Source organism: Lithobates pipiens, unplaced genomic scaffold (genome assembly GCF_037356315.1).
Source record: "Lithobates pipiens isolate NorthernLeopardFrog02 unplaced genomic scaffold, aLitPip1_a1.2 Scaffold_19, whole genome shotgun sequence".
Taxonomy (NCBI): Eukaryota; Metazoa; Chordata; class Amphibia; order Anura; family Ranidae; genus Lithobates; species Lithobates pipiens.
In genome coordinates this window covers 394,331,118-394,358,901 of record NW_027507764.1, presented here as the reverse complement: position 1 = coordinate 394,358,901, position 27,784 = coordinate 394,331,118, and the positions used below count along the sequence as shown (strand labels likewise).

At 41.3% G+C, this 27,784-nt stretch overlaps 1 protein-coding gene and 1 long non-coding RNA gene across 2 annotated transcripts in view; one reads left to right on the top strand and one right to left on the bottom strand.

Annotated features, from left to right (window-relative positions):
- TMX3 (thioredoxin related transmembrane protein 3) overlaps nucleotides 1-27,784 on the bottom strand; it is a 118,370-nt gene that overhangs the window by 16,143 nt on the left and 74,443 nt on the right. Inside the window, exons 10-12 of the mRNA XM_077492382.1 lie at nucleotides 9,277-9,375; nucleotides 3,809-3,866; nucleotides 1,398-1,451 (exon numbers count right to left, since the gene is read on the bottom strand). Of these exons, the coding sequence (XP_077348508.1) occupies nucleotides 1,398-1,451; nucleotides 3,809-3,866; nucleotides 9,277-9,375 (211 nt within the window). The remainder of the gene's footprint in view (nucleotides 1-1,397; nucleotides 1,452-3,808; nucleotides 3,867-9,276; nucleotides 9,376-27,784) is intronic.
- Nucleotides 19,705-26,629, top strand: LOC143997024 (uncharacterized). The gene is made up of 2 exons (XR_013277641.1): nucleotides 19,705-19,876; nucleotides 23,939-26,629. It is a non-coding gene; the product is annotated as an uncharacterized LOC143997024 (long non-coding RNA).

Below are 27,784 nucleotides of genomic sequence, written 5' to 3'. Positions count from 1 at the left end.
TATGCGGCTATCTGTCCGAAGGTTACAGTAAAAACAGGTGACGGATTATCGATTACCAATGTACAAATTGCATAAAGAGAAAACTAATTTTGTTTGGATCCACTCCTGATATACAGTGGGGAAAATAATTAGATTCCCTGCAGATTTAGTAATTTTGCCCATTTAAAAAAAAAAAAAAAAGGGTCTATAATGATACAAATGTTATAGATAAGAGTTGTAGTTCGGGGGGGGGGGGGGGGGGAATAAGTATTTGATCCCCTACCAACCAACAATAATTCTGGCTCCCACAGACTGGCAACAGTATGTGCTCATGTGGTACACAGATTAGTTCTATCAATTTAGGAAGGTGCTCCTAACAACAACTTGTTATGTGTATTAAAGTCACCTGTCCTCAAAATCACTTTCTGCCATTCAAACTGCACTATCATGGGCAAGACCAAAGAGCTGTCAAAGGACGTCAGGGACAAGATTGTAGACCTGCAAAAGGCTGGAATGGGCTACAAAACCATCAGCAAGAAGCTTGGTAAGAAGGAGACTATTGTTGGAGCAATTGTTGGCAAATGGAAGAAACAGAAAATAACCAATCACCCTCGGTCTGGAGCTCCATGCAAGATTTCACCTCATGGGTTAAGGATGGTCATGAGAAAAGTGAGGGATCAGCCCAGAACTACACGGGAGGAGCTTGTGAATGATCTCAAAGCAGTTAGGATCACAGTCACCACACAAACCATTGGTAACACAATACGCCACCAGGGTTTGAAATTCTGCAGCGTCCGCAAGTCCCCCCTCCTTAAGAAGGCACATGTACAGGCCCATCTGAAGTTTGCCAATGAACATGTAAACAATTCAGAGAAGGATTGGTAGAAAGTGCTGTGGTCAGATGACACACAACTTCCGACCTTCCGAACCAAAATTTCCAAAAGGGACAAACTCCAAAATTTTTCTCATACAAGAACAGAATGGACAGTTTTTGTTTATTGCGTACCATTTTGGTACGAGAAAAATCTGAAAAGAAAGACTGCGACTGATCAGAAACAATAAACAACAACAAAAAAGCCTTTGTCGTACGAGAATGTTTGTACATTTGTTTCTTCCACGGGTCTGACTTTCTGTGAAACAAGGAAAATCAGACGATCATTCGCCCGATTTTGTTATAGTGTGTACCCCACTTAAGGGTCCATACAGTATATACTGTACTTCAGAGATATATATTGTATTTAGTGTATGGAAAAGTCCTATGAGAGACACATTTTGTTCTCATAAATAATGTATACTTTGAATTGGGGTTTTTTGTGGTTATGGAGACCTTTTATTTAAGCATAAAGTAAAAAAAAAAAAAAAAAAAAGTCTGGATTTAGATATACTTTAAATTGCATTAAAATAAGACCTCAACTTACCGATGAAAAAGACCTCTATAGCTTGTGGCTACCTCTTGAACAATAGACTTTAACCTAAAAAGAAAAAAAAGCAGTAGTGCAAGTTCACACAGCCGTTATCAACTATAAAGCATTGAGGACCAATTCACACCTCTCCAACACGGTGCGTGGGAACGTGTTTGTGAGCTGAAGTACCATTCATTTTCAATGGCACTTAAATACACTAACCTAACACAACTCAACTCCGACTCACATTGTCTGTTCTGGTGCGTAGGCAACCTATTCATTTCAATGGGCTGCCTCGCAATGCATGGTAATGTGCATAAAAAGGTGCATTAAAGCAATGCGTAGAGATGGACTTGTATGACTTCAGCCTAAAACCAACATGCCAATGAAAGATCAGCTAAAAAAAAAAAAAAATAGCAGATAACAAAAGCATTGGCAAAGGTATCTGTCAAAATATGAAGGTGACTCCTCAGTCATACCATTATTAGAAGGGAATACACTACTGTAAAACAAACTTACAATAGTTAATCAAACAACATTTTTCATATAAAAGTCTTTATTTCCTCTTTCTTAGAAATGTTTTAATAACACGCTATGAGTTGAACTCCTGCCGATTGTGCAAGGAGGCTACTGAAAAGCTTAACTCTGGACACAACAATCTTACTAGGTATAATGCCGTAAAACTTTTGGCTACGTCCTACAAATCTGTTTGTTTAGATGCCGGGATTACTAAATCTACTGCTGTGCTTCTGGATTGCTAGGGTGTAATCTCTGCAGGTCTCAAAGACCCCAGCACTGTGACGTTGTCTACCCCTTCTTCTCCTGCCTAGTCACAAAACAAACCCTGGGGCTGTATGTTTTGTGGATGTCCATGAGAAACGGGAGATCAAGGCTTACATTCACAACAGCTCACAAGTACAGTATTAACTCCAGCATCTCAACAAGCAGATCTACATGACAAAGAAGAAAGTCTGCATGACATGGGCTTTTGAGGCAAAGAATTGTCTCACACCTTTAAAGTGATGATAAAGCTTCATTTTTTTATTTTATTAAAATAACAAAATTGGAATACTTACCTGCGGGTCCCCCGCCGAGTGCCCCATAGCTAGCTGCTTGCTATGGGGTACTAATTCATGCTTGCTCCCGAGCCCGGCTCTGTGTGTCCATAAAGCACACCCCACTCCCTCGACACTGGCTCTGACAGCATCTGAGCCAATGAGGAGCGAGAGAGCCGATAGCCTCTCTTACCTGCTCTGCACAATGGTTTTGCACAGAGCACCCCCGCTGATGCTTCTGACTCCTCCCCCCACTGAGTGCCCCCACAGCAAGCCGCTTGCTCTGGGGGCACTTGTGCATGCTCGTTCCCAGCTCTCTCAACAGCCTCGTGCACATCGCTTAATCCAGATCTGGCCCACAAATACAAAGCCAGTTGTAACTTTCACCTCTTTTCTATGCAATAAGAGCGCAGCTATGTTCTATATATGAGACACAGAGTCTAATAGAAAAATAACCTGTAGTCTCCATTGGTAGCTTGTGTGACAGGGTGACAATGCAGGAGAATAATTGGTAGACATGGTCACCCTACAGGAAGAGCGTTTAAAAGGACCTTTGTGGCAGGATTGCCAAGTATTTAAAAAAAAAAAATATGCGTAAGTACAGTCCCAAAATTCTGCTTAACACAATACCTACACATTAACAACGCTCAAAAATTAAATATACACCATGCATCATATTATATATATATATATACACACACACACACACACACACACACACACACACACACACACACACACACACACACACACACACACACACACACACACTATGGAAAAAAGGAATCCAAAGAATGGAAAAGTTCATAAAGAAAGGTGTTTGTGACCCAAAAGCCCTTAGGTTTGATAGGAGAGTCTTCTCACAGAATACTCAGCACACCATGCATATAAAGACCAGCCACATGCTCCGTGTGATCCCCCCTTTGCCAATGCACTTACCCCTAAGGGGTTAATCTTAGGCGTTGTAAAAGGTTTTCACTAAGAGGTAATCTTGCACTGCAATCATCACCCTTCACAGGTATCTCCACCCAGGAACTTTTGTTTATACCAGGATTCCACTAGGATCTCAGTCTGTACGCACTCAGCTCCCTAATTCCTTTTATATTATTCTACTAAATGTCTAAAGCAACCCTGCAATGCGATTGTTGGCGACCTTGTGAAAATGCAAAGCCCCTGGCTCTCAAGCTGATTCCATAGCTTCAGAACTTGGAGTCATTAAGCTGGAATAAGAGGATGTGTTATTCAAACTTGCCTGGCTGCATTAATTGAACCATTGCTTTCTCCATAATACAATTCCATGGTTTACTTTAGATCAAAAAAAGGAATACAAAAAGGGGACATCCTAGACAAAAATATATAAAATATTCTTACCGAGTATGCTCAACTGAATTGTTTTTATCATCAATTACTGCAACAGCCACAAGTTTTCCTAAAAGTATAAATGGAAATTATGAACAATGACAATGCTTCACGTAGTTACACACAATTAGAAGGATTATGACATTTCTGTCTGTATTTTATTATCTTTAGGCCTCATGCGCACAGGGCGTTTTGGAAACTCTCCTAAAAGCCTTTCCTTCTGGCAGAAAAAACGCTTGACGCTTGTAAAAGTGTAACGCCTTTATGTGTGTTTACTGGTGTAAAGCAATTGGGCGTTATTTTATTGGCCAGAACAACAATTTGTTTCTGGCCACTAAATGGATAACTCTCAAGCGCTAAATGCGTCTACTGTTAACAAGCAATTACAAGCGTCAAGTCCCTGCCAGTAAACGTTACTAAAAGCCTATGTGTGCATGGACAAATAAGCTAATATGCAGGGGAGTTTAGCGGCAGAAACCCCCCCCCCCCCATCTGACACCCCTAGAAGCACCAATGTGCATGAGGCCTTGCTGCTGGATAGCATCAATAGTGAGCTCACAAAAACGAAAAAAAAAAAAAAAAAAAGACAACAGTAGCGTATATATGCCATTACGTACTCTACAACAGGAATGACATTCATTATTATTATTCAGGATTTATATAGTGCCAACAGTTTGTACAGCGCTTTACAACATGAGGGCAGACAGTACACTTACAATACAAGTCAATACAGGAGGAATCAGAGGGCCCTGCTCATTAGAGCTTACAATCTAGAAGGGAGGGTCAAGTGGAAACATAAGGTAATAACTGTGGGGGGTGAGCTGATGGAGAAAATGAAAATACAGTTGTTAGGTGTTGGATAGGATAGGCTTCTCTGAAGAGAAGGGTTTTCAGAGATCGTTTAAAAGCTAATAGAGTAGGAGATAAGCGGACAGATCGGGGGTAAAGGGGTAAGGTGTTCCATAGGATTGGAGAGGCTTTGGAAAAGTCCTGGAGGCGAGCATGGGAGGAGGTGACTAGGGAGCTAGAGAGCAGGTCTTGAGAGGAAAGAAGAGAACGAGTAGGTTGGTATTTAGAGACTAGATGGGGCTAAAATGTGGATGGCTTTGTAAGTAGTTGTTAATAGTTTGAATTTCATTTGTTGGGTGAGCGGAAGCCAGTGAAGGGATTGACAGAGAGGGGTAGCAGACACATTGATGGGCTCATCATCAAGACAGTCATGTGCACCAGGATTTTCTGAACATCCATCCAATGCATAGAAGCATCCAGCCGCTAGCAACACATTGTCTCTGGCAATGATGCAGAAGGTTTATCATTTTTCCTTTGTGGAATCAATACCTTTCTAGCCCCAAATAATACCACATCTTCTTCTCTAGCAACAGACAAGAGAAGGAGCAACATCTTGCTGGCCCTGCTAGAAACGGAGTGATTCCACAGAAACTGATAGTGATCTTGATGTTGGCAATTTATCACCAAGAATGCTTGTGTGATATCCGCCTTAGCGTACATCGCAGGCTTCATCTGCCTTGGCATTCTGGGGGTCAGTGAACTACTAGAACTGCCACAGTTCAGCAGATGAGTGGAAATATGTTGTGGCAACTGATATTTACCTGCGTGCTTTAAAGTGGTTCTAAAGCCTTAGGTTTTTTTTTACCTTAAAAGAGAAGTAAAGGATTTTTTTTCCTCCCTTACTTACCTAGATGGATGCATCTGTCCCCTGACGCCTCTACACTGAGAACCGAGCGACTGAACATCACCGATCACCTGATTTTCAGAGTTCCGTGAGCAGAGAGCTGTAGACCAGGGGTAGACAAACTCAGCCCTCCAGCTGTTTTAAAACTACAAGTCCAATGAGACATTGCAAGACCTTGACAATCACAGGCATGACTCCTAGAAGCAGAGGCATGATGGGATTTGTAGTTTCAGCACGGCTGGAGTGACATAGTTGCCTACTCCTGCTGTAGACTGTCCGCCATAGCTCTCTGCGCTGAGCTGTGGAGGGGGGGGGGGGCGGAGCGGCCGTCTCAGGCTCCCAGCAGCTTGCTGAGAGGCTGAGCAGGGTGTCAAGTCCAGGCACCTGGCGGATCCTGACTCCCATTGTCAGGATAATGCGGTGCATGGACCGATTTCTGTGATGTCAGCAGAGTGGACTTCAGCCCGCTCTCTGATGAAAACGGGTCACAGGAGTGCAAAACGAATTTCACTCCTGTGATCCATAGGAGAAGTACAACCAAACAAGCTTTAGCTATACTTCTCCTTTAATGCATTATATGCATTAAGGTAAAAAAAAAACTTCTGTGCTGCATGTGTCCTCCCAGCCCCCACTTAAACTTACCTGAGACCGATCCCGCGTTGTGCACAAGAGTAGCAGCTCTCACTGCTCTCACCCTCCTCACTGGACAATCGGCTGTCAATAAAATTCTGTGATGAGGGAGCGGGCCTAGCCGCACTGTCTGTCGACGGACTCAGACAAGGTAACTCAGGAGCGAGCCCGCACAAATGTCCCCATAGGAAGTGGCTTCCTATGGGGGCACTCGTTGGAGGAGCCAGGAGCGCTGGTGGGGGTCCCTAGAAGAGGAGGATTGGGCTGCTCTGTGCAAAACCATTGCACAGAGCAGGTAATGAGGACATATTTGTTATTTTAATGCAAAAAAACACCCAAACCTTTAATGTTACTTTAAAAACCAGCCTGTAAGGTAATTGCATAACTAAACCTAAAGCCAAAACATGAGGAAAAGGCACAGATCTTCCATAGTTTTTCACAAGGAATATTTATATTTCATTCATGTTACTTTTTTATTTGATCTGCAAATTAATGCATTTGTCATATTTGTCCCATTTTATCTGTTGATGGAAAAAAAAGAAAAGAAAACACATTCCCCTCTGGGAGATTAATGTGCAAAGATTTTAAACTATGCTGCAGATTCCTATGTTTTGTAATGAGAGTGATATTATTATACAGGGTTTATGTAGCAGCAACAGTTTGTGCAGTGCTTTACTACATGAGGGCAGACAGTACAGTTACAATACAATTTAATACAGCAGGAATCAGAGGGCTCTGCACATTACAGCTTACAATCTTATAACCATCAATCAGTTGCTGCACTTGCAATCCTCTAATTAGGAAAGTGGCAGGGTCTGCATCCCTTTATACACTATTTCCCTTTAGGAATATTGCACCAAAAATTAATTTTTTGCTGCAGGGTATGCCCCAAATCAGACTTGTGACTTAGTGCAAATTTCTAGAAAATTCAGTGAACCAATCACACAAGAAGGAAATTACATTTCTGGGGGGTGTTCTGTACACCATCTGTGTACAGAATGCCTCCAGGTAAACATATTGCATTGAATTTTACAGAGGATTACAGAGCTGCAGATTGAAAATGAAGGGTCATTTTTAATCACATTCAAATACAATATGACTTGTGTAGCAATTGTACATGCTTTAATATTTTTATTTGCCTTTTTTTCCCCCAAAAAAAGCAGTTACCCTTTAATTATGATTTCTGAAAAAAGGGTAGTTATATTATTAAATACAGTTCAGAAGATGCAAACGAGCAGGAAGTCGAGTGTAACTGCCACTGTTTTATTACTAAATTATTAATGGCATTGACACATGAGCCTGCTATTTCCTTCCTATCTCAACGGAAAACCTGCTTGTGCAGACACTTTGTGCAGCATTTCCCTTTCCAATAAAACGCTGTGTACACAAAAAGTTGCTTTGCCGTTTGGAGCAAACATGACTGATTAATAAGGAGTGAAATTATCCCCGAAGGGAGCCTTGTCATTACAAATACAAATGGCCAATAGCTCTACCTGAAAAAGAAGAGTGAAGATACTTACTTTTTCCTATTTCCTGAACCAACAAAAGGTCACTCTGTTTAATAAAAATCCTCCTCTAAAGTCCATTGGGAAACCAACACCTAAGACTCTCAACATCCTTGGTCCTCTGCAGCATTCAATGGTTTTTCTTGTTAATTTCCTAATCATTACAGGATACAATAATGATGCAGAGGTCTGAGGTAGGAACTGAGAACGGGGGGACCAAGGATATAGACCACGGTTTCTCAACTAGGGTTCCTCCAGGACAGCCATTCTCAACCAGGGTTCCGTGGGACCCTAGGGTTCCTCCAAAGGTGGCTAGGGGTTCCTTGAGCTGTGGCTGATTTACCTCATGTTTGATGGTGCCTACATAGTTCTGAGCCAATGCCACTTGGGGGAGCCAGTGGTATGACACCAATGATCTTTATAGCTCTCTGTAAGGGGGCTATTCTTACACTGACCACCAAAGTAAGGGACATTGTTTCCACTGACCCCCAATGAATGGGTTTCATCAGGGGTTCCTCCGAGACCTGAAAATAATTTTAAGGGTTCCCCTGGGCTTAAAAAGGTTGAGAAAGGGTGCTCCAGGAGGTTTCTAGGGGTTCCTTGAGCAATTTTTGCTTCTCAGATAAGTTCTCACTGACACCATTGATCTTTTTAGCTATCTATAAAGGGGGTAATTGTTCCCAATGACCACAAGTGTTATGCCGCGTACACACGACCGGTTTTCCCATCAGAATAAACTCTGAAGGTTTTTCCGACTTAGTTCCACTGAAACTGTCTTGCGTACACATGATCACACCAAAGTCAGATCGTCAAGAATGAAATTTTTGCTTCTCAGATAAGTTCCCACTGACACCATTGATCTTTTTAGCTATCTATAAGGGGGTAATTGTTCCCAATGACCACAAGTGTTATGCCACGCACACACGACCGTTTTTCCCATCAGAATAAACTCTGAAGGTTTTTCCGACTTAGTTCCACTGAAACGGTCTTGCGTACACATGATCACATCAAAGTCCGATCGTCAAGAATGCAGTGTCGTACAACATGTATGACTGAACTAGAAAAAGGAAGTTCAATAGCCAGTAGCCAATAGCCTCCGTCTCCTACTTGCTTCAGAGCATGTGTCATTTTTGGTCCGTCGGAACAGCATACAGACGATCGCTTTTCCCGATAGGAATTGGTTCCATCGGAAATATTTAAAACATTCTATTTCAAGGTCCATCAGAATTTTTGAAAAAAAAAGTCAGATGAGGCATACACACGATCGGAATATACGTTGAAAAGATTCCATCTGAATTTTTCTGTTGGGCATTCCACTCGTGTGTACGCGGAAGAAGGAGCATTCTTCCCATTCACCATCACCTGAATGTATCATGAGTTACCATAGTAATTTTTAGCAGGGGTTCCCTGAGACTGGAAAGTTATTTCAAAGGTTCCTTTGTGGTGAAAAGGTTGAGAAAGGCAGATTTCTGAAAGTATTGATTTTTCAGCAGACTTTCAGGGGAGGATTTCTACTGAAAAGAGTGATAAGTTGGCAGCACAGGCAGCAGGAAAGGTTGGTATTCCCTCTTCTTTAATAGGCTGGGGGGGCTTGTGGTTTTTATTTTTAATGACAGGGTTACATTAAGAAACCACACTACATATTATCATACCTGTGTCTCCAAGCTCATACAATGTAAATCCATCAACATGAAGATACCCTTCAAATCTCTCTCTGTTCACCCAGCTGGACAAATCACCATCTTCATATTCTAAATAAAAATAGAACAAAAAACATTTGCATTGTTTGCAATTGCAACAAAGAGAACAATATATTTAGGCTTTAATTATTACAACTGCACAGGCTTTCACATCATTTAGCTTTGCTTACTTTGTCTAAACCAGACACAGCTAGAGAGTTGGGGACATCATACGCCCATTCTGTGTCTGACCCCACTCAGATATCATAGTAAAATTGGGAGGCAGTGTGTATTGTCAGAGACTTGATGGGCCAGAAACGTCAGATTTCAGGTGACCTCTGACCATCCCATTGACTCGACAATGATAGTTCCTACTTCTCCATTCTGAGAGGTTATTTTCAAAACCTGTACCTGAACTTTCAAGAACACTCTGTGCCAGGATATTGCAGTATATGTTTTAATACTGAATCTAAAAAAAGGTTTTAACTTTATTACATAAAATTGAAAAACTAGGCACAACCCCCACAGCTGACCTGTAGCCGCTTTCTTAGGCCTCTTTCACACTGATGTCCCGTTCAGGCCCGCCTGTCAGTTTTTCAGGCGGACCTGAACGGGTGCTCCATAGAGCTCTATGGAGCGTCGGATGTCAGCGGTGACATGTCCGCTGACATCCGACCCGCTCCGATCCGAAAAAGTGTGACGGAGGAAAAAGCTATTTTTCCATCCGTCTGCGGATCGGATCGGGTGACGACGGGCACTGCGGTCCGTCGTCATCCGATCTCCCATAGGGGAGAGCGGCGCTGTGACAGGTCCATCCCTGCGCAGTGTGCAGAGACGGAGCTGTCATCTCCCTGCTCAGCGGGGATCGGCGGAGTGATCCCCGCTGAGCAAACGGATATCCACGGGGCGGATCAGAACTGATCCGCCCCGTGTGAAAGGACCCTTAGACAGAAGTGTTTGGCCATAGACTTGAAGTGGTTGAGGGGCCTTATACGCTTGATTGGTATGGTTAGGAGTTAGGAGAGCTCAGCTGGTTGGAAAACAATGGCTCTTGAATAGAAAAAGGCACCTGCAATAAATAAGAGGTGCCTCTTACCTCAAGGCTGGGGAATCAACCCAAGCCTTTCTGAAATGCATACATAGGTTTTAGTAGTAATGCTGTGAACCAGCCTTCGTGATCACAGTCTCTACCATTGACCATCATTGTAGAGGATGGACCTGAAGCCTAGCCAGTCATCCACTTGTTGAATAACCGAACACTCAGATCAAGATGCTACAGTCACTCCCAGAAGTTGAAAGAATGCAGCTCCTTTTGTCAATTTATGGTGTGCACTGTCCCCAGTGGAAGATTCCATGCTGTGAACCACCATATTATAGGTGGCTAATCATTAGAACTCATCTAGATTGGCATCACTGATGTTAAGCAGGGAGGAAGGTCGTCTTGGTTTCAGTCAGCAAGCAATGGTGCTCGTCAGGTTATTATTGCTGTCTGTGACTTGGTGATGGCCGCTTCACCCTTTTTTGTCCATCTGTCCCAGAAACAGGTAATGGGTAAATTCCAGCCAAAAGGGGCCACAAACAGTAATACTGCTTTTTTTTTTTTTTACAAAAGTATCTACCTTTTCTAAGTCTATTCAAAAATATTTAAAGGCTAGAGATAGAGATGTAGAGATAGAGGCAGCCAATCAGGCGAGGTGCATGTATATATGCTGATAAGGAACAAGCTAACGGTCAGCGGGCTGGGGACAGGTGAGGTCACCAGTGTACTCTTTCAAGCAAAAGTAAAGCCTTATTTCCAAAAAATGTTTACAAGAAGATTTTTTTAATTTTTTTTTTTACTACATAAAGGGATCGAAATCTTGCAGAACCAGCCAAATTGTGATCCATGTATGTATGCACCCTGGCTGTACAGAAGTCATTCTACCAATCGACTTCTGTACTACCGTCTTGTCAGAGTTTCCCCACTCGATCAGTGTATTCTGATTGGGAGGGAGTCTCCCCACTGTCTGAATACAATAGCTCAGCAGGGAGTATATGAATGGGGTAATCAAGTCCGTTTCTTTTGTTCAACCTGACTCATTTATGGGCTGCTTAAAGTGGTAGTAAAGTCTTTTTTTTTTGTTGTTTTACTTTGACCTACAGGTAAGCCTATAATAAGGTAAAAAGAATACCTCCTAAACCTGTACGGGTTAGGAGATATTCCCCTTACTTGCAGCCACTGACTTCAGCGTTCAGCAGTGTATGCGCTCTGAATTTCCTCGGCTGAAAGGTCCAGCAGACACATGCATGGGAATGACGACATTGTGGCTCCGGCCACTCACAGCACCGGAGCCAGGATCACCAGTAGAGACGCAGAGGGAAAATGTCAGCTCCCTCAGCATGGACCGCGATCACCTGCCGACGCCTCGTTCTAAAGTAAGTATTTTATAATGAGCTAGTATGCGGTGCATACTAGCTCATTATACCTTTCAGTATTAAAGAAAAATATTAATAATCTGCGGGTTTACTACAGCTTTAAGCCTCTTCCATCATAGATGCTCCTAAACAATTGTTAACCATTTTTCTGTTTATGTACACAGAGCTGTGCATGTGTACAGTAGCTCAATGCAGTCTCTGCTCTACTACAGTGCATCTGGAAAGTATTCACAGCGCTTCACTTTTTCCACATTTTATTAAGTTACAGCCTTATTCCAAAATGGATTAAATTCATAATTTTCCTTAAAATTCTGCAAACAATACCCCATAATGGCAATGTGAAAGAAGTTTGTTTGAAATCTTTTCAAATGTATTAAAAAAAAAAAAAAAAACGAAAAAAGAAAAAGAAAATCACATGTACATAAGTATTCACAGCCTTTGCTCAATACTTTGTGGAAGCACCTCTGGCACCAATTACAGCCTAAAATCTTTTTGAGTATGACACTACAAGCTTGGCACACCTATTTTTGGGCAGTTTCTCCCATTCTTCTTTGCAGGACCTTTCAAGCTCCATCAGGTTGGATGGGGAGTGTTGGTGAACAGCCATTTTACGTTCTCTTCAGAGATGTTCAATTGGTTTCAAGTCTGGGCTCTGGCTGGGCCACTCAAGGACATTCACAGAGTTGTCTTGTAACCACTCCTTTGTTATCTTGGCTGTGTGCTTGGGGTCTTTGTCCTGCTGGAAGATGAACCTTCGCCCCAGTCTGAGGTCCAGAGCACTCTGGAGCAGGTTTTTATCAAGGATGTCCCTCTACTTTGCTGCATTCATCTTTCCCCTGATCCTGACTAGTCTCCCAGTTCCTGCCGCTGAAAACCATTCCCACTGCATGATACTGCCACCACCATGCTTCACTGTAGGGATAGTATTGACCATGTGATGAGCAGTGCCTGTATTTCTCCAGTCCTTCCTGTGATCGATCAACTAAACCTTCCTGCAGTCGATCGGCCACTCCTTCCTGTTAAAAATCGACCGATCCTTCCTTACTTTGATCCTTCTTGCGATTGACAGATTGATCCTTCCTTTGCCCAAATTTCTCCTTGGATCAATTGAGCCTTTCTTCATTATTTTTGTGCTAATCATTTTTTGCAATGTTATTTATCCCCTTCCATTTAGTAAAATACCTGGTTGATCCTGCCTGTTCCTTTGTTCCTGTCAGTACATTGACTTTCCATCATCCTGCTCTCTCTGTAGCATCTGTATCTGTATCTCAGTTTTTTCTGAAGTTCAGCTTTAAAGTAGAGGTATATGTAAATCCTCTAAATGGAAAACAAACAAAAATATCGCGCTTGGGGCAAAACCTAAGAGCTGCAACTAAAAACCATTGAAATATCAAATTATGGATCAGATCAAAAAAATGATACATAAAGTTGCGCTAAATATGCGTGAAATCTATAGCGAAAAAAGTTATAAAACTCAGTATAGATTATATAGAAAAAGCGAATAAATCAAAAAAACACCATATAAGAAATTCAATCAAAGAAAGAAGATGTCCTTATAACCAAGAACTAACTAAAGAATAATGAACAGGGAAATCAGTCCTTTTCAAAAATTCCATGAGACCTTCCTGGTTTTGCCAATATCACTTCCAGACCGGAAAAAAGTTTGACTCTTACCGCAATGGGTGGACTCCAAATCAACGGAGTCGTCAGCGCTGGCAGACAGCCCTCTGCAGGGTTCGCTTATACGTATTCCGTTCCCACACGCTACTGGGGGCACGAGTACGTGCAGGTCATCCGAAGGCTACTGACCCGGGCTGAAGAGTTCCGGAACCAGCCGATCGTCCTGCTTTTCCTCTTGGTCACCACGAAGAAAAGGCAAGATGGCCGTCCAATCACTATGAGTTCCTGGAGTTGTCTAAAGCTCTCCACTGAGTTGTCAAATACGAAGGTTTTTTTCAGGGAGCAAACCTGTGATCTGTTTGCTTGTAATTAGTGTGTGTATATATAAAAGGTCAATGAGTTTCTGGACTCCTGACAGACCCTTGCATCTTTCATCCAGTGCTGCGCTGACGTTTCTGGATACAGCTTCCAAGTTCAAACAGGGGCAGCAAAAACTGTATAGCCTGAGAGAGATGACCTGCTCAGCCGTTTGACCACTCTGCTACTCAGCTTCTCTGCCAGTGATGTAAATCCTCACCTTGTAAAACAACCCATTCAATTTGTCCACTTTACCCCCTTTATGACAAGGCAATTTTTTGCTATTCAGCACATTTTTTTCACACAAATAGAGCTTTCATTAGGTAGTATTTAATCACCACTGGGTTTTTGATTTTTTGCTGCAAAAAAGGAAAATGAAAAAAATAAAAATAAAATGTGACTTTCTGTTATAAAACCTATCCAATGAAATCAAATCTCTTCATTAATTTAGGCCAAAATGTATTCTGCTACATGTCTTTGGTAAAAAATAAATAAATCCCAATAAGTGTATATTAATTGGCTTGTGTGAAAGTTATAGTCTACAAACTATGATATATATATATATATATATATATGTATGTGTGTATGTATGTGTGTATGTATGTATGTATGTATGTATGTATGTATGTATGTATGTATGTATGTCTGAAGATGGATCTTGATGTACTGATGGTCTATCTATCGCATTTGTTGAGGTCATTGAAATGCCAGGACAGTACAAATGTATTTATTATTTCAGGCACTTCTATAGCGTTGTCCCCTAACCCAGAAGAGGAGGTATGTGTGTGATCATGCCTGCCTGTGCCGCCCTACAGCAGTAAATGTATTGTGGCTGGGCAATAAGTGGTTAAAATAGAAACGAAAAGCAAAAGGTGTGTGCATGCGCTTATAAACTATTGTCAAAAGTATTGGGATGCCTGCCTTTACACAATGAACTTTAATGGCATCCCAGTCTTAGTCCGTAGGGTTCAATATTGAGTTGGCCCACCCTTTGAAGCTATAACAGCCTGGCTGTCCACAAGGTTTAGGACTATGTCTATGGGAATGTTTGTGAGGCCAGGCATTGATGTGGACAAGAAGGCCTGGCTTGTAGTCTTGAATCTCTAAATTCATCCCAAAGGTGTTCTGTTGGGTTGAGGTCAGGACTCTGTGCAGGTCAGTTAAGTTCCTCCACCCCAAGCTCACTCATCCATGTCTTTATGGACTTTGCTTTGTGCACTGATCCAAATTATTTGATGGGGGGGATTATATTGTGGGGTTGTTTTTCAGGGGTTGTACTTTGCCCCTTAGTTCCAGTAAAGCGAATTCTTAAGGCAGCAGCATGCCAAGACAGTTTGGACAATTTCATGCTCCCAACTTTGTGAGAACAGTTTGGGGATTGTCCCTTCCTGTTCCAACATGACTGTGCACCAGTGGCAAAGCAAGGCCCATGGATAACTGAATTGAGAGTGGAGGAACTTGACTGGTCTGCACCTTCTGACCTCAACCCGATAGAACACCTTTGGGATGAATTAGATGGGAGACTGTGAGCCAGGTCTTCTTGTCCAACATCAGCACCTGACATCACAAATGTACTTCTGGAAGAATGGTCAAACATTCCCATAGACACACTCCTAAACCTTATGGACAGCTTTCTCAGAAGAGTTGAAGCAGTTACAGCTGCAAAGGGTGGACCAACTCAATATTGAACCCTACGGACTAAGACTGCATGTAAAGGCAGGTGTCCCAATACTTTTGGTAATATAGTATATATATATATATACATATATATACATATATACATACACACACATACACACACACACACGTATAACACGCACCTGTGTTTCAGGAAAATAAAAACATACATTTTAAATAAAGAACTTTGAAACAAAATAAGGGTCAGTGCCCATCTATGCAGCCTCACCATTGCCCATCATTGCAACGTGATCTGTGCTCATATGCAGTCTCACCATTGCCCATCATTGCTGCTTGATCTATGCCCACTGTGCAGCCTCGCCATTGCCCATCAATGTAGCCTTATCTTTGTCCATGTGTAGCCTCACCATTGCCCATCATTGCAGCCTGATCTGTCCTGGATTACACAGAGGGATCTCCTGTTTACTCTGCGCTCGTGGTCACACGCAGTTCCGCCTCCTTGGCCACCTCTTATGGTAGACAGAACACTGGTCCAATGCTGGGACATGCGATATCTATCCTAAGAGCCGGTCCAGGAGGTAGGACTGTGTGTGACTGTGAGCGCCGAGTACACAGGAGATCCGGCTTTTTGTAATATGGCAGCGCTCGCCCCCTCTTTCCCTCTGAGGTAGCCAAGTACAATATTGGCGTATATCATGCACGCACGATTTGTGTTATATGCCGATAAATACGGTATATTTATTTCACTATAAATACCTTTTTTTCCCCCCATTTTTATAAGTGATCAAATAATCTGTGTTTTGAAGGTGCATAAGGAGTTCAGAGAGCTAGAAGAGAAACCGTAGCCCACTGATTTTCCCAGTGAATGTCTGTATGGGTGGGGGTTTCATGTCAGGACAAGTCTTAATCATTGGAGGAGAGCGGGAAGAGTTGTCAGCACAGCTAGAAAACTTACCACACTGTACTCTGCCTACTGTGGTCAGTTTTTGATATGAAAGCAGAGGGACTGGCAGGAACACCAGGGATGTCACACAAATGACGCAATACAAAGAGAACATGATGCTTTTTAATACAAGTTCATGGAACAGTAGCCACATATTTGGAATATGACATTTTGGACTTATTTTTTTTTTTTTTTTTTTAAGAAGAGCTGGGCCTCAAGGGCTTTTGGGAGAGTGAGTCTCTACACAGTGTAACGGCACAGATCATGTGGAATCAGTGTGCGTTTCCCCCTTGGCCAATACACCATTCATGCCATTCAGCAGCTACTGCAGCTGGGCTGCCAGGTAGTACAGTCAGGGGTTTGGGAAAGCTAGGCCTTCCATTATCCTTGGACCCCTGGAGTTGCTCCAGCCTGACTCTAGCAGGGCCAGATTTCCATAGTAGCGAGCGAAATATGGAATTTACCACTCAAAATATTTTAGGGGTATAACCACAGGTGTATTGTGGAGGAAATAGAGCAACTGGGACACTAAGATCATTTTTGCTAAATTGGCTCTACCCGCCACTGAGAGCAGTAGTTTAGACCACAATTTCACCTTATTCCTAAACCGTGACAACAGGGGAAAATTTTTCAAACGGCAATAGTCCATAATCTCAGCTGAGATTATGATCCCCAAATATCTGAGCTGCCCCACTATAGGCACTGGGCAGAAAGAAGATAATTGGAGGTCAAGAGCTCCATCCAGCGGCAACAGGGCCAACTTGGTCCAGTTACTAGTCAAGCCTGAATAAGTGCTAAATTCAGTAATTATGTCCATTACCGCCTGCAAAGAGGGGCCTGGGACTTATTCTTAATCCTACATATTCTTTAACTTCTTCAGATTCGTGCTATAACCGAATGACGGCTACAGCATTGACCTACTTTGCTGGGAGGGCATCTATAGACGTCCTACCGTGCTCGAGCAGCCTGCGCGCCCCCCTGCTGGGCGCGTGCGATGTGCTCTGATCATAGAGTCTATGAGACTCAGGTGATCACAGATCGGAGTAAGGGGTCGACCCCGACCCCTAACCACGTGATCAGCTGTCAGCCAATGACCGCTGATAATGTGATGTAAACAGAGCCGGTAATCAGCTATTTTTTCTCCTCGCGCTGATAGCGTGAGGAGAAAAAAAAGCCGATCACCGGCAGCTGTCAGAGGGACAATGGTCACGACCAAGGAGAGCTGCCGCCAGCTCATCTGGGCCCATCTGTGCCACCTGTCAGTGCCACCAATCAGTGCTTCATCAACAGTGCTGCCCATCAGTGCCACCTACCAGTGCTCATCAGCGGTACCTATCGGTAACTCCTATCAGTGCCCATCAGTGCCATCTTATCTGTGCCCATCAGTACCACCTTATCTGTCCCCAGTGCCACCTTATCTGTGCCCATCAGTGACCACCAGTGCCACCTCCTTAGCGCACAGCAATGAAGGAGAAAAATTACCTGTTTGCAAAATTGTATAACAAACTCTGAAACAGGATTTTATTTTTTCAAAATTTTCCATCTTTTTTTGTTTGTTTAGCAAAAAATAAAAATCCCAGCTGTGATTAAATACCACCAATAAAAAGCTCTATTTGTGTGAAAAAAAATTATAAAAAATGTATTTGGGTACAGTGTTGTATGACTGCGCAATTATCATTCAAAATGCGTCAGCGCTGAAAGCTGAAAATTGGCCTGGGCAGGAGGGGGGGTTTAAGTGCCCAGGAAGCAAGTGGTTAATGTACAAATGCAAAGTAGTTTTGCATAGCCTTATTTTATGCAAGTCAGACCAGTGAAAGAGAAATTTCAATTAGTCACTATGTGATTCATGAACAAGTCTCTTAATCATAACAATATTATATACGAGGCACACAGCATTCTATTTGCCTAATTTTAGATGCGGTATCTATTTAACCACCTGACATGTGAATTCACGGGAGGCCGTCATATGACGGCCTCCCCTGTGCACACTCCCCTACGGGGAGCCCTGTGATCACCGAGTCAATGAGACTCGGGTGATCACCGATCCGAATAAGTGGCTGCTCCCGGCCCCTTACCATGTGATCAGCTGTCAGCCATAATCAAAACAAAAGCTCAGTGATCGTTTTTTCTCTGCTCACGCTGACAGCAGGGGAGATAAAAAAAGTCGCAGATCATCGGCTTATCTTAAAGGGACATCGGTCCCCAAAAGGAAGAGGCAATTATGCCTCATTTATGCCGTCTAACAGTGCCACCTATCAATGCCCACAAGTGCCATCCATCAATGCCAAACAGTGGTGCCAATCAGTTCCACCTAGAAGTGCTGCCTATCAGTGTAACCGATCAGTGACCATCACTGCCATCAGTGCCATTCATTGCCACCTATTGGTGCCCATCAGTGCCGCCTCATCAGCGTACATCAATGACGGACAAACATTACCTGTTATAAAATTTTAAAACAAAATACATTTATTTTATTTTTTTAAATTCAGTCTTTTTTTTTTATGTAAAATCGCACAGGTGATCAAATACCACCAAAAGAAAGCTCTATTTGGGGGGGGGGATGACAAAAATTTCATTTAGGTACGGTGTTGTATGACTGCACAATTGTCATTCAAAGTGCGACAACGCTGAAAGCTGAGTTGGGAAAACTACATATGTAAAAAAAGACTATGGGGGTTATTTACTAAAGGCAAATCTACTTTGCACTACAAGTGCAAACTACAAGTGCAAAGTGCACTTGAAATTGCACTGAAAGTGCACTTGGAAGTAAAGTAGCTGTAGATCTGAGGGGGACATGCAAGGAAAAAAAAAAAAAAAAACAGCATTTTAGCTTGCACATGATTGGATGATAAAATCAGCAGAGCTTCCCCTGATTTCAGATCTACCCCTTTGACTTACAGCAACTGCACGTCCAAGTGCATTTTCAGTGCAATATCAAGTGCAGAGAAGGGGTACCACCGCTCCAGGCAGGTCCACAGGAACACAAAAAGCCTCTCCTCCAGGAACAAAGAACCCCGGGTGCAGGCAAAGGCATACGGCCAATGAAGATAATTCGAAAACTCCGGACAGCCGCCCTCCAAAAAAAATCTTGTGCCTTTATAAAAACAGGATCACACTGTACACCACACCAGCTATGAGTAAGCACTCTTGGTAGTGAAAAACGCGTTAGCTGATATTGCTTTGCTGTGGCTTGTACAGTGTGATCCTGTTTTTATAAATAAAGGCACAAGATTTTTTTTTTGCAGTGCGGCTCTCTAGAGTTTTCTAATTATCTTCATTGGCAATTTCAAGTGCACTTGTAGTGCAAAGTGGATTTGCCTTTAGTAAATAACCCCCAAATGTTAGTAGCTGTACTCTCCCGGGTCTGGGAACTTTCAGTTTCATTTCTTTTCATTTCTTTTCATTTCATTTCATCACAATAGGGGAAATCCAGGTAAAGGACACTGCCCTGCCTACAAATATCACTGCCCCAATAGTCAGCTATTCATTCTCCAACAAACTGAAAAACTCCAGAAGCAGAACAGCTATCAGAATGGCATTTGGGAACGGTCGCTGTGTTCTTTATCTAGGACTTTTGGTCTTCATTATATTCTTTATCTGGTAAGTAAACTAGAACTGTATAAGTAAATTTGAATGTTAGAAGTTGCTGTAGTAAGTAAATGTAAATCAGAATTGATACTACTTCTTATATGTTCATATTTAAGTCACTGAACACAGCAACATGTATTCAGTAGGGAGAAATTATCTATCTTTTTTTTTTATTTTATTTACTTGGAACAGATTTTGCACATACACAGGAATATCTACAAGCCAAACAGTCAAGTAAAACAGCATTGCTTATGTGCAAGAAGCAGACAACACAATTATTAGATCTCAATTTGTATCCGTTTACATTTAAAGTGCAAATATTATTTATAAAATGAGGTACCTAAATATTTCAAGACTTGATCTCCGTGCCCATGGGCAGTGCGCAAATTCTGTACTGACAAATCTTGGCTCACTTATGTCGGCAAAGAAAATATTTGATAGGCGGACGTGGATTTACTAATTGCAGTTGACCCCGTGTAATGAACCTATTGTAGAATCTTCTTAGCCTATATGATCAATTAAATTTATAGCATAGTGGACTTTTTAGCCATTGAATTTTTTTTATATTTCACATGCATTTGTAGACGCATTTTGACTCATTTACTGTATTTTGGAGCTTTGGTGGATCTTCAGAAGCGCAGTGCCGAGCCCCCCAGTTAGGCTTTAACTATGGGGTTCTGTTATGTGATACGCTTATGCTTGGGTGAGCTCTCACTTTAACTCCCAGGGCCTTGAATCATCCCGGAGAGAGATAAGGAGCAAATATAAATCTTTCATAGGTGAGCCTATACATGTTTAATAATTTTATGTTGAATATGCTGCATAAGCACAATCATGGCAGGTTCTGCTTTTAACCACTTGCCAACCAGGCCAATTCTGACATTTCTCTCCTACATGTAAAATTCATATTTTTTTTGCTAGAAAATTACATAGAACCCCCAAACATTGTATATGTTTTTTTTAGCAAAGACCCTTTTTTGTCTCACACTGTATCTACACAGCAATTTTTCAAATGTTTTGTGCTTTAAAAACAAACAAACACAAAAACATGTTAGCCCAATTTGTTTGCATAATGTGAAAGATGAAGTTATGCCGAGTAAATAGATACCCAACATGTCACGCTTCAAAATTGCACACGCTGGTGGAATGGCACCAAACTCCGGTAATTAAAAATCCCCATAGGCGATGCTTTAAAAAAAATTTACTGGATATATGTTTTGCATTAGAGAGAAGGTCTAGGGCTAGAATTATTTTTCTCGCTCTAACATTTGCGGCAATACTTCCCATGTGTGATTTGAACACCGTTTTCATATGTGGGCGGGACATACGTATGGGTTTGCTTCTGTGTGCGAGCACAAGGGGACAGGGGTGCTTTAAAAAAAAATTATTATTGTTAATTTAACTTTTTTTTTTTTTTTTTTTAAGTTTGACAGTTTATAAAAATATATATATCACTTTTATTACTATTACAAACAAACAATGTAAACATCCCTTGTAATAGGCATATGGCATGACAGGTCCTCTTTACAGCGAGATATGGGGTCAGTAAGACCCCACATCTCACCTCTAGGCTAGGAAGCCTGAAATAAAAAAAAATAAAAAAATAAAAACAAATCTCGGCTTCCTAGCCGAGGCAGCACCATTCGTTTGAATGCAGAGGCCAGGCGATATGTCATAGCATCACACACGGCCTCCAAGTGATCATAGAGAGTCCGGCGACCATCTGGTCCACCGGAAATCTCTTATGGTCACCATTCGGGGCAGGCAGATCCTGTCTCTGACTCACCGATGGAAGCGGTGAGTCGGTAGAAGCACCGGAGGGCGGCGGGAGAGGGGGAAAGTCCCCTCTCATAGCCTGTAAGAAAGATCAAGTGAGGGAACAGCCACTATGAGCGTTCTCATGATGTAGGGGATCGGCTGAAAAAGCCGATATCTGAATGATGCCTTTAGCTGCAGGCATCATTCAGATATACCCCCACAAAGTCAAGGACATCATATGATGGCCGGAGGTTGGTAAGTGTTTAAATAGAACATGATTCTGGTAGTACCAATAAATGTGCTTCGATACAATACTCGATCATAAACCTTTTTACATTAAGTCAGAATGTTTAGGTTTTTTACAGATATGGGGCCCACTGTACAACATTACCCAGGTGTGCTACAAAGTATAGTCCAGTCTGAGGGCATCCCACCTTTACTATGCTGGATTCTTCATTTAGTATATACTATAGATATTAAACCAGAGGAGGATGAAGACTCCTAAGCAAAATTGGCAGAAAAAAAAAAAAAAACACTACTTCCAGAACCCCAAGAAAAAAAAAAAAAATAAATAAAAAAAAAAAAAAAAAAAGGTGGTTGGATCAACTCACCATCATGTAATAAAACTCAAAATACAAAGTACAGTAACAGAAAAATAAAAACCTTTCATTGTTTAAGCATCTCTAATATGCTCAGCAATGGAATATGGCTTGCAGTTATGGATTACTGCACACTAAATATCATCAAACATTACTCTAATTCTACACACCCTTGACTGGTTGCCAGCCAGATTAAGAATTCAATGAAAGGAACTGTATTGAAAGACATACTGTATAGAAAAAGAAAGTTGCCACTGCTGACCTCCTTTTGAAAATGCTAGATTTCTGGTTGTCATTCAGGTCACTCTCCCTGAACCCTGACGTATACAGGAGTTTTTGCTTGCCTGCTGCATGCCAGTTCTGTCAGCAATCCTAAATACTTTAAGGTTATCTGTGGATTCTTAAAGTGGTTTTAAAGGCTCAAGGTTTTTTATTTACCTTCATGCATTATATGCATGAAGGTAATAAAAAAAAAACCTTCCGTGTGCAGCAGCCCCCCCAAATAGTTACCTGAGCTCCCTCTTGATCCAGTGATGTGCTTGAGAGTATAGGCTCTCCTGGGGCTCACCCTCCTCATTGGCTGAGACAGTCAATCACAGCCAGTGAGCCAGTAAGGAGAAAGGGGGCAGGCCAAGCCACAGCTCAGTTTCTGAATGGACATGCAGAGCAGCGGTTCGGGAGCATGCCTGCTTGGGTGCCCCCATTACAAGCTGCTTGCTCTGGGGGGGAACAGACAGAAGGGAGGAGCCAGGAGCCAGAGAAGAGGAGGCTTGGGCTGCTCTGTGCAAAACCGCTGCACAGAGCAGGTAAGTATGTAAGTAGTACACTGCTGTTATTTTTTTATTGTGCCTTTATTATTACTTTAAAGCATTGAATCTTGGCAACAATATTGTTACATTATATTCTGTTAAAGCTTGTATAAGGCTTGTCCTTTGATCACAATGTTGGCTACAGCAAACTCTAGGGGTCCATTTTTACTGGTGAAGTGCAGAAATGCTTGCTGGTGCAGATGCAATACAGTGCCATGCATTCTTACTGGTAAACCTACCCACCTTGCCAATGCACCTGTACTGCGGTAAATTACAGTACATAGTAAACCGTTACTGTGTGTTGTGCCACCTCACAAAAAAAAAAAAAAGACACAGGTCAATTTTCCAGGTTTTGGTAGCCCAAATTGGTAGCCATTATACAGTAACTGAGGAAAAGGTCATAGGATACAATATTCCCTTTTAAACTAAAAACTGTTTTTTTTTTTGCCAATTTGAAAAAAATAGTTTTTTTACATCATTTTATTTGTATTTTTAAAGCATTATATAAGGAACATGAAACTATTTTCAGTACACAATAGAAAAACTTGTTTGTCCTTAAAAAAAAAAAAAAGAAAAAAAAAAAAAAGAAGGACAATGAGTCAGGTATTGTGAGTAGCGACAAAGTTATTCCACAGTCATCAGGCCGATAGCTGACGTGCAAAATGATTACTGGATGATAACATAGATCATTATTCACAGAGCTGGGATTCCCCTTTTCCCATGCTAGGGTTACTGTCAGAGATCACAGCTAGGCGGAGGGAGTTACTGCTGTGCTTTATGTGAGGTTCAACATGGCTTACAGGTCATCCGTAGCCGAAAAAAAGCCTCCAGTATTATAGGATTATTGTGGATAAAATGACATACAAAAGATGTTTATTTAATACTTGCTCTAACATTTTACATTTTAGCTCACAGTTGACCTGCAAAGAAACTATGTATGTCCATATGGAAATCCACCCCATGCGTCAAAACCCCCCCATGCGTCAATACATAAAAATACAAGTCAGAAGCTCCAACGAGGATCTAATTGAGACTATCAAGACACTTAGATTTGTTTTGCCAGGAAACTACATACAAGCTGAAACCACCACAAACGACAGAATACAAGTTTCCTATATTATATTCGTACCAGAAATACAACCAGACATTATTAAAAAGATCTTCAATCAAACGTTATTAAAGGTTTCTGAAAAACTAGGATGGTCATCTTTACCACCCATGTCACCAAGTAACTCCTTTAATATCGTTTTGCAGAGAAAATGCTTGGAAGGTTTATTTAAGTATTAATTACGGTAAATGTGTTTATCTGGAGAGGTTGCAATTGGTGCAAACTGTTAAAGATGGTGATATGACCAGTTGTACTCCTTGAATGCCTCCCATCTATCCTAGCAACAGTAACAAACATCTGTGCATTACCAAGAAGTTCCTAATCTGAACAATGGGAAGACACCCAGGAGGTATACTTTCTCCGATTCACCCCCTCTTACTTGCCTGAATGAGGGACAATGCCCATACACATGGAATGGTTATGGACTAATCTGATGTAAGGCAACCTACAACTCTAAGGACACATCTGAACAAACAACCTTAGGCCTACAAATTGCATAACAAGGCATTTATTGTTTTTTTATATGGTACTACTAATGTTTTCAATAGGAGATCAAAACCAATAGAAGATTGATTCCCTCAAAGTCATCCATATTACAGAAATGGGAACAATTCAGCAGAACGATTAAAGGGTCAGTCTACAAAAAGGTACAGGCAGTCCCCAGCTTATAAACAAGGTTCTGTAGGTTTGTTCTTAAGTTGACTTTGGATGCAAGTTGTAAAAGGTAAATTTTTTAAGTGCAACTCCAGCCAAAACTTATTTTAAAGTTTTGGCTAGCATAGGGAAGGTTTAGCAGACCATGCAGAGATGTAAGATTGCTGACAGGTCCGCCGGCCAGTAGATGGCAGTGTGCAGCAAGATGGCCGTCTGGTGGTTTCCAGGAACAGCGTCACATCAAGCTGCCTCCGTTCTTAAGTTGAATGTCAGTCAGATATTTGTAACTCGGTGACTGCTTGTATTTCATTTTTAAGTAGAGGTGAGACAGTTAAAGCACCAGTACCTAAACCCCTTTGGGACGCTACCGGTTAGATATCTGTGTTTGTGTTCCAGGGGTTTGCAGATCTTCTGTGACAATTATGAGGGTTTTGCACTCTAATGCAACAGGGGGTGCCGAAGTATGAAAAGTTGGATGGAAACAATCAAAGCTCCCAGGTGGGCATTAAAAGAGCCTAAAATTATGATAGGAAGATATCTCTTTTGGTGTAAACAAGATGACGTAAAACTAACCAAATTCTAATTTAACTGGTTTACCCATATTCGTGTTTAATATGTACAGATGTACTAGGTCCCCAGTTGTCTAACGCAATGATGTAGAAAGGTTTAATTAAGTCATATACTTTACAGAAAGAAGCCTGAAAAGCTCTTCTGTAATTGAAACATGGCAATGAATAAACTGGAAGCTCCATATGACACATGCTATGTGCAAAAAACAGTACTTAGCTGCCACTAGTAGTAAGAGGGCCATTAGAAACACTGAATCTCTCAGCGATAGGATTAGGATTATACTTGTAGTTCTATGATTATACTTGTAACAGTTGCATGTACAATGTTCCTAATGCAGACTGGGAATGTGAAACCGATTTTTATTTTACCCAGATGTGGCCCTCTTACCTTTTCTTTGAGCACTGCAGCTAGTTTGCACATTTTTACTGAACAAAGCCCTAGCCATTTTCTGGCTGATGAAGGAAACACATTCTTACATATTTTTGCAACTGAATACTTCAGGACAGGTTTTATGTGTAGAGCAGTGCATGGCCTGCACCAGCAACCTCAGCCACAACATATAGGTTGCAGGGCGACACAGGTCAAACAGCCCAAACCATTACTGTCCCATGCAAAAATGGCAGCCAGAGGCCTAGACTTTACATCCTTCTGGCCCTTACACAACAAACCCCCACTTCCCCGGGAGTACTCACACACCTTGGCCACAATACGTTTCCAGGACTTGGACAGCCAGATTTGCACCAATAAACAAAGGTGCTTACCTTATTTCTTTCTCTGCATGGTTTCCTCTGCATTCTTGAATTTTTGGGTTGTGCAGCTTCCTACTCTTTACATATTACACAAGGAGCTTTTTTTTTTTTCCATGTGTGTAGTACTACATCCTGATAAACTCTGAACAGTATATGTTTTACCCATAACTGTTATGTGTAGTTATTAAAGCAAAAAAAAAAAAGTCACATGGCTAAAAACAAGGATGGTTATGGCATACATGGTGAAGCCTAACAAATGAAGCAGTTTGTTTACATTCAATTTAATATATATATATATATATATATATATATATATATATATATATATATTATATTTATTTAAAAGTATTTATTGCACAGTTTGTGGCCAGTGAATATTTATTATATAATTGTGGCATTTATTTACTATAACAGATTTTCTATTTTTCTAATTGGTAAATTATTTTTGAATGCCATGTATTGTTATGTGCTTGCCTGCACCAAAAAGTCATGTTGGCAATAAAAGAATGAGCAAATAATTTCCTGTGGTGTAGAGAATGTTCCTCTTTATTCTGTAATAAAAAGTGCTAATGTAAAATTTCCTGCTTTATCATAGTAAGAAAAGCTCAGTGAACATTTCACTCCAAATTTTTGGTATAGAAATGTAGCAGCAGTCGTCTCTGACGCTTAAAGGTGCATGTTCAAAGGCTGCCAGGCTTTGCTATTAATTATAGAATATAATCTGAGTGGCTCTATAATATCATGCACCTCATCCTGCTTAGCAAAGATAAAGGGTATGGAGGAATGGGATTATTGCGGTGCTTATAACAAATGGTACATAGAAAGTTGAATAATAAAAAAATATAATTTCTTTATTGGTACAAAAGAAAGAAAAAAAATACATAGGAGCATCGGAGATTTTAAACAATTAAAATCAATATAGAGCATATACATAATGCATGTAATTGGGTTGCTGGTGTCCCAAGAGAGAAAGGTGGTCACAAATATTAAATCCCAACATGTTTCGCCAATGATGGCTTCCTCAGTGGATAATGTGGGATCACCACATATAATCCAGCTCCAACATAGAAAGCAAAAAAATATATATAAGTAATTAAACACATAATAACATAAGAACAAACTTTTGTCATGGCCTCAGGGAAATGCATGGCACAAAACTCAGTCAATCCCGAACCAGGAGATGGAAAAATTAGGGAGACCCCCCCAAAGAGAATGAGGGGGAGAGAAATAGATGTCAAAAATGGCCCGGCCTGGAGTAGTGCAAGGAAGACCATGTGTGGTCGCAGAAGGTAGAGACCCAGCTAGAAAAAAATCAGTTAATATAAACACATTCTGGACAAAAAACACCACAAGTCCAGTTGAATGGGCCAAAAAAAGGGAGGACCCAAAAAAAAAACCACAGTATGTGCTTGCTATGCTCAAAATCAAAAAAACAGATGGGTTCAGGGGCGCCAATGTGCTGATATAAACACGGAGATGAGCCCAAAAATTGTCCCAAACCTTCAGCACACAGTTTAATAGCCACTGAAATAGAAAAAATACCCAGTATTAAGAAAAAAAAAAAAGTATATATGGTGTATTTCAAGTATACCAAGAATCAAGGAAACTATTTATCCTGGGATGAAAAACACATAAGCCAATACAATAGCTGCATCATTAAAATGTATGAAAAA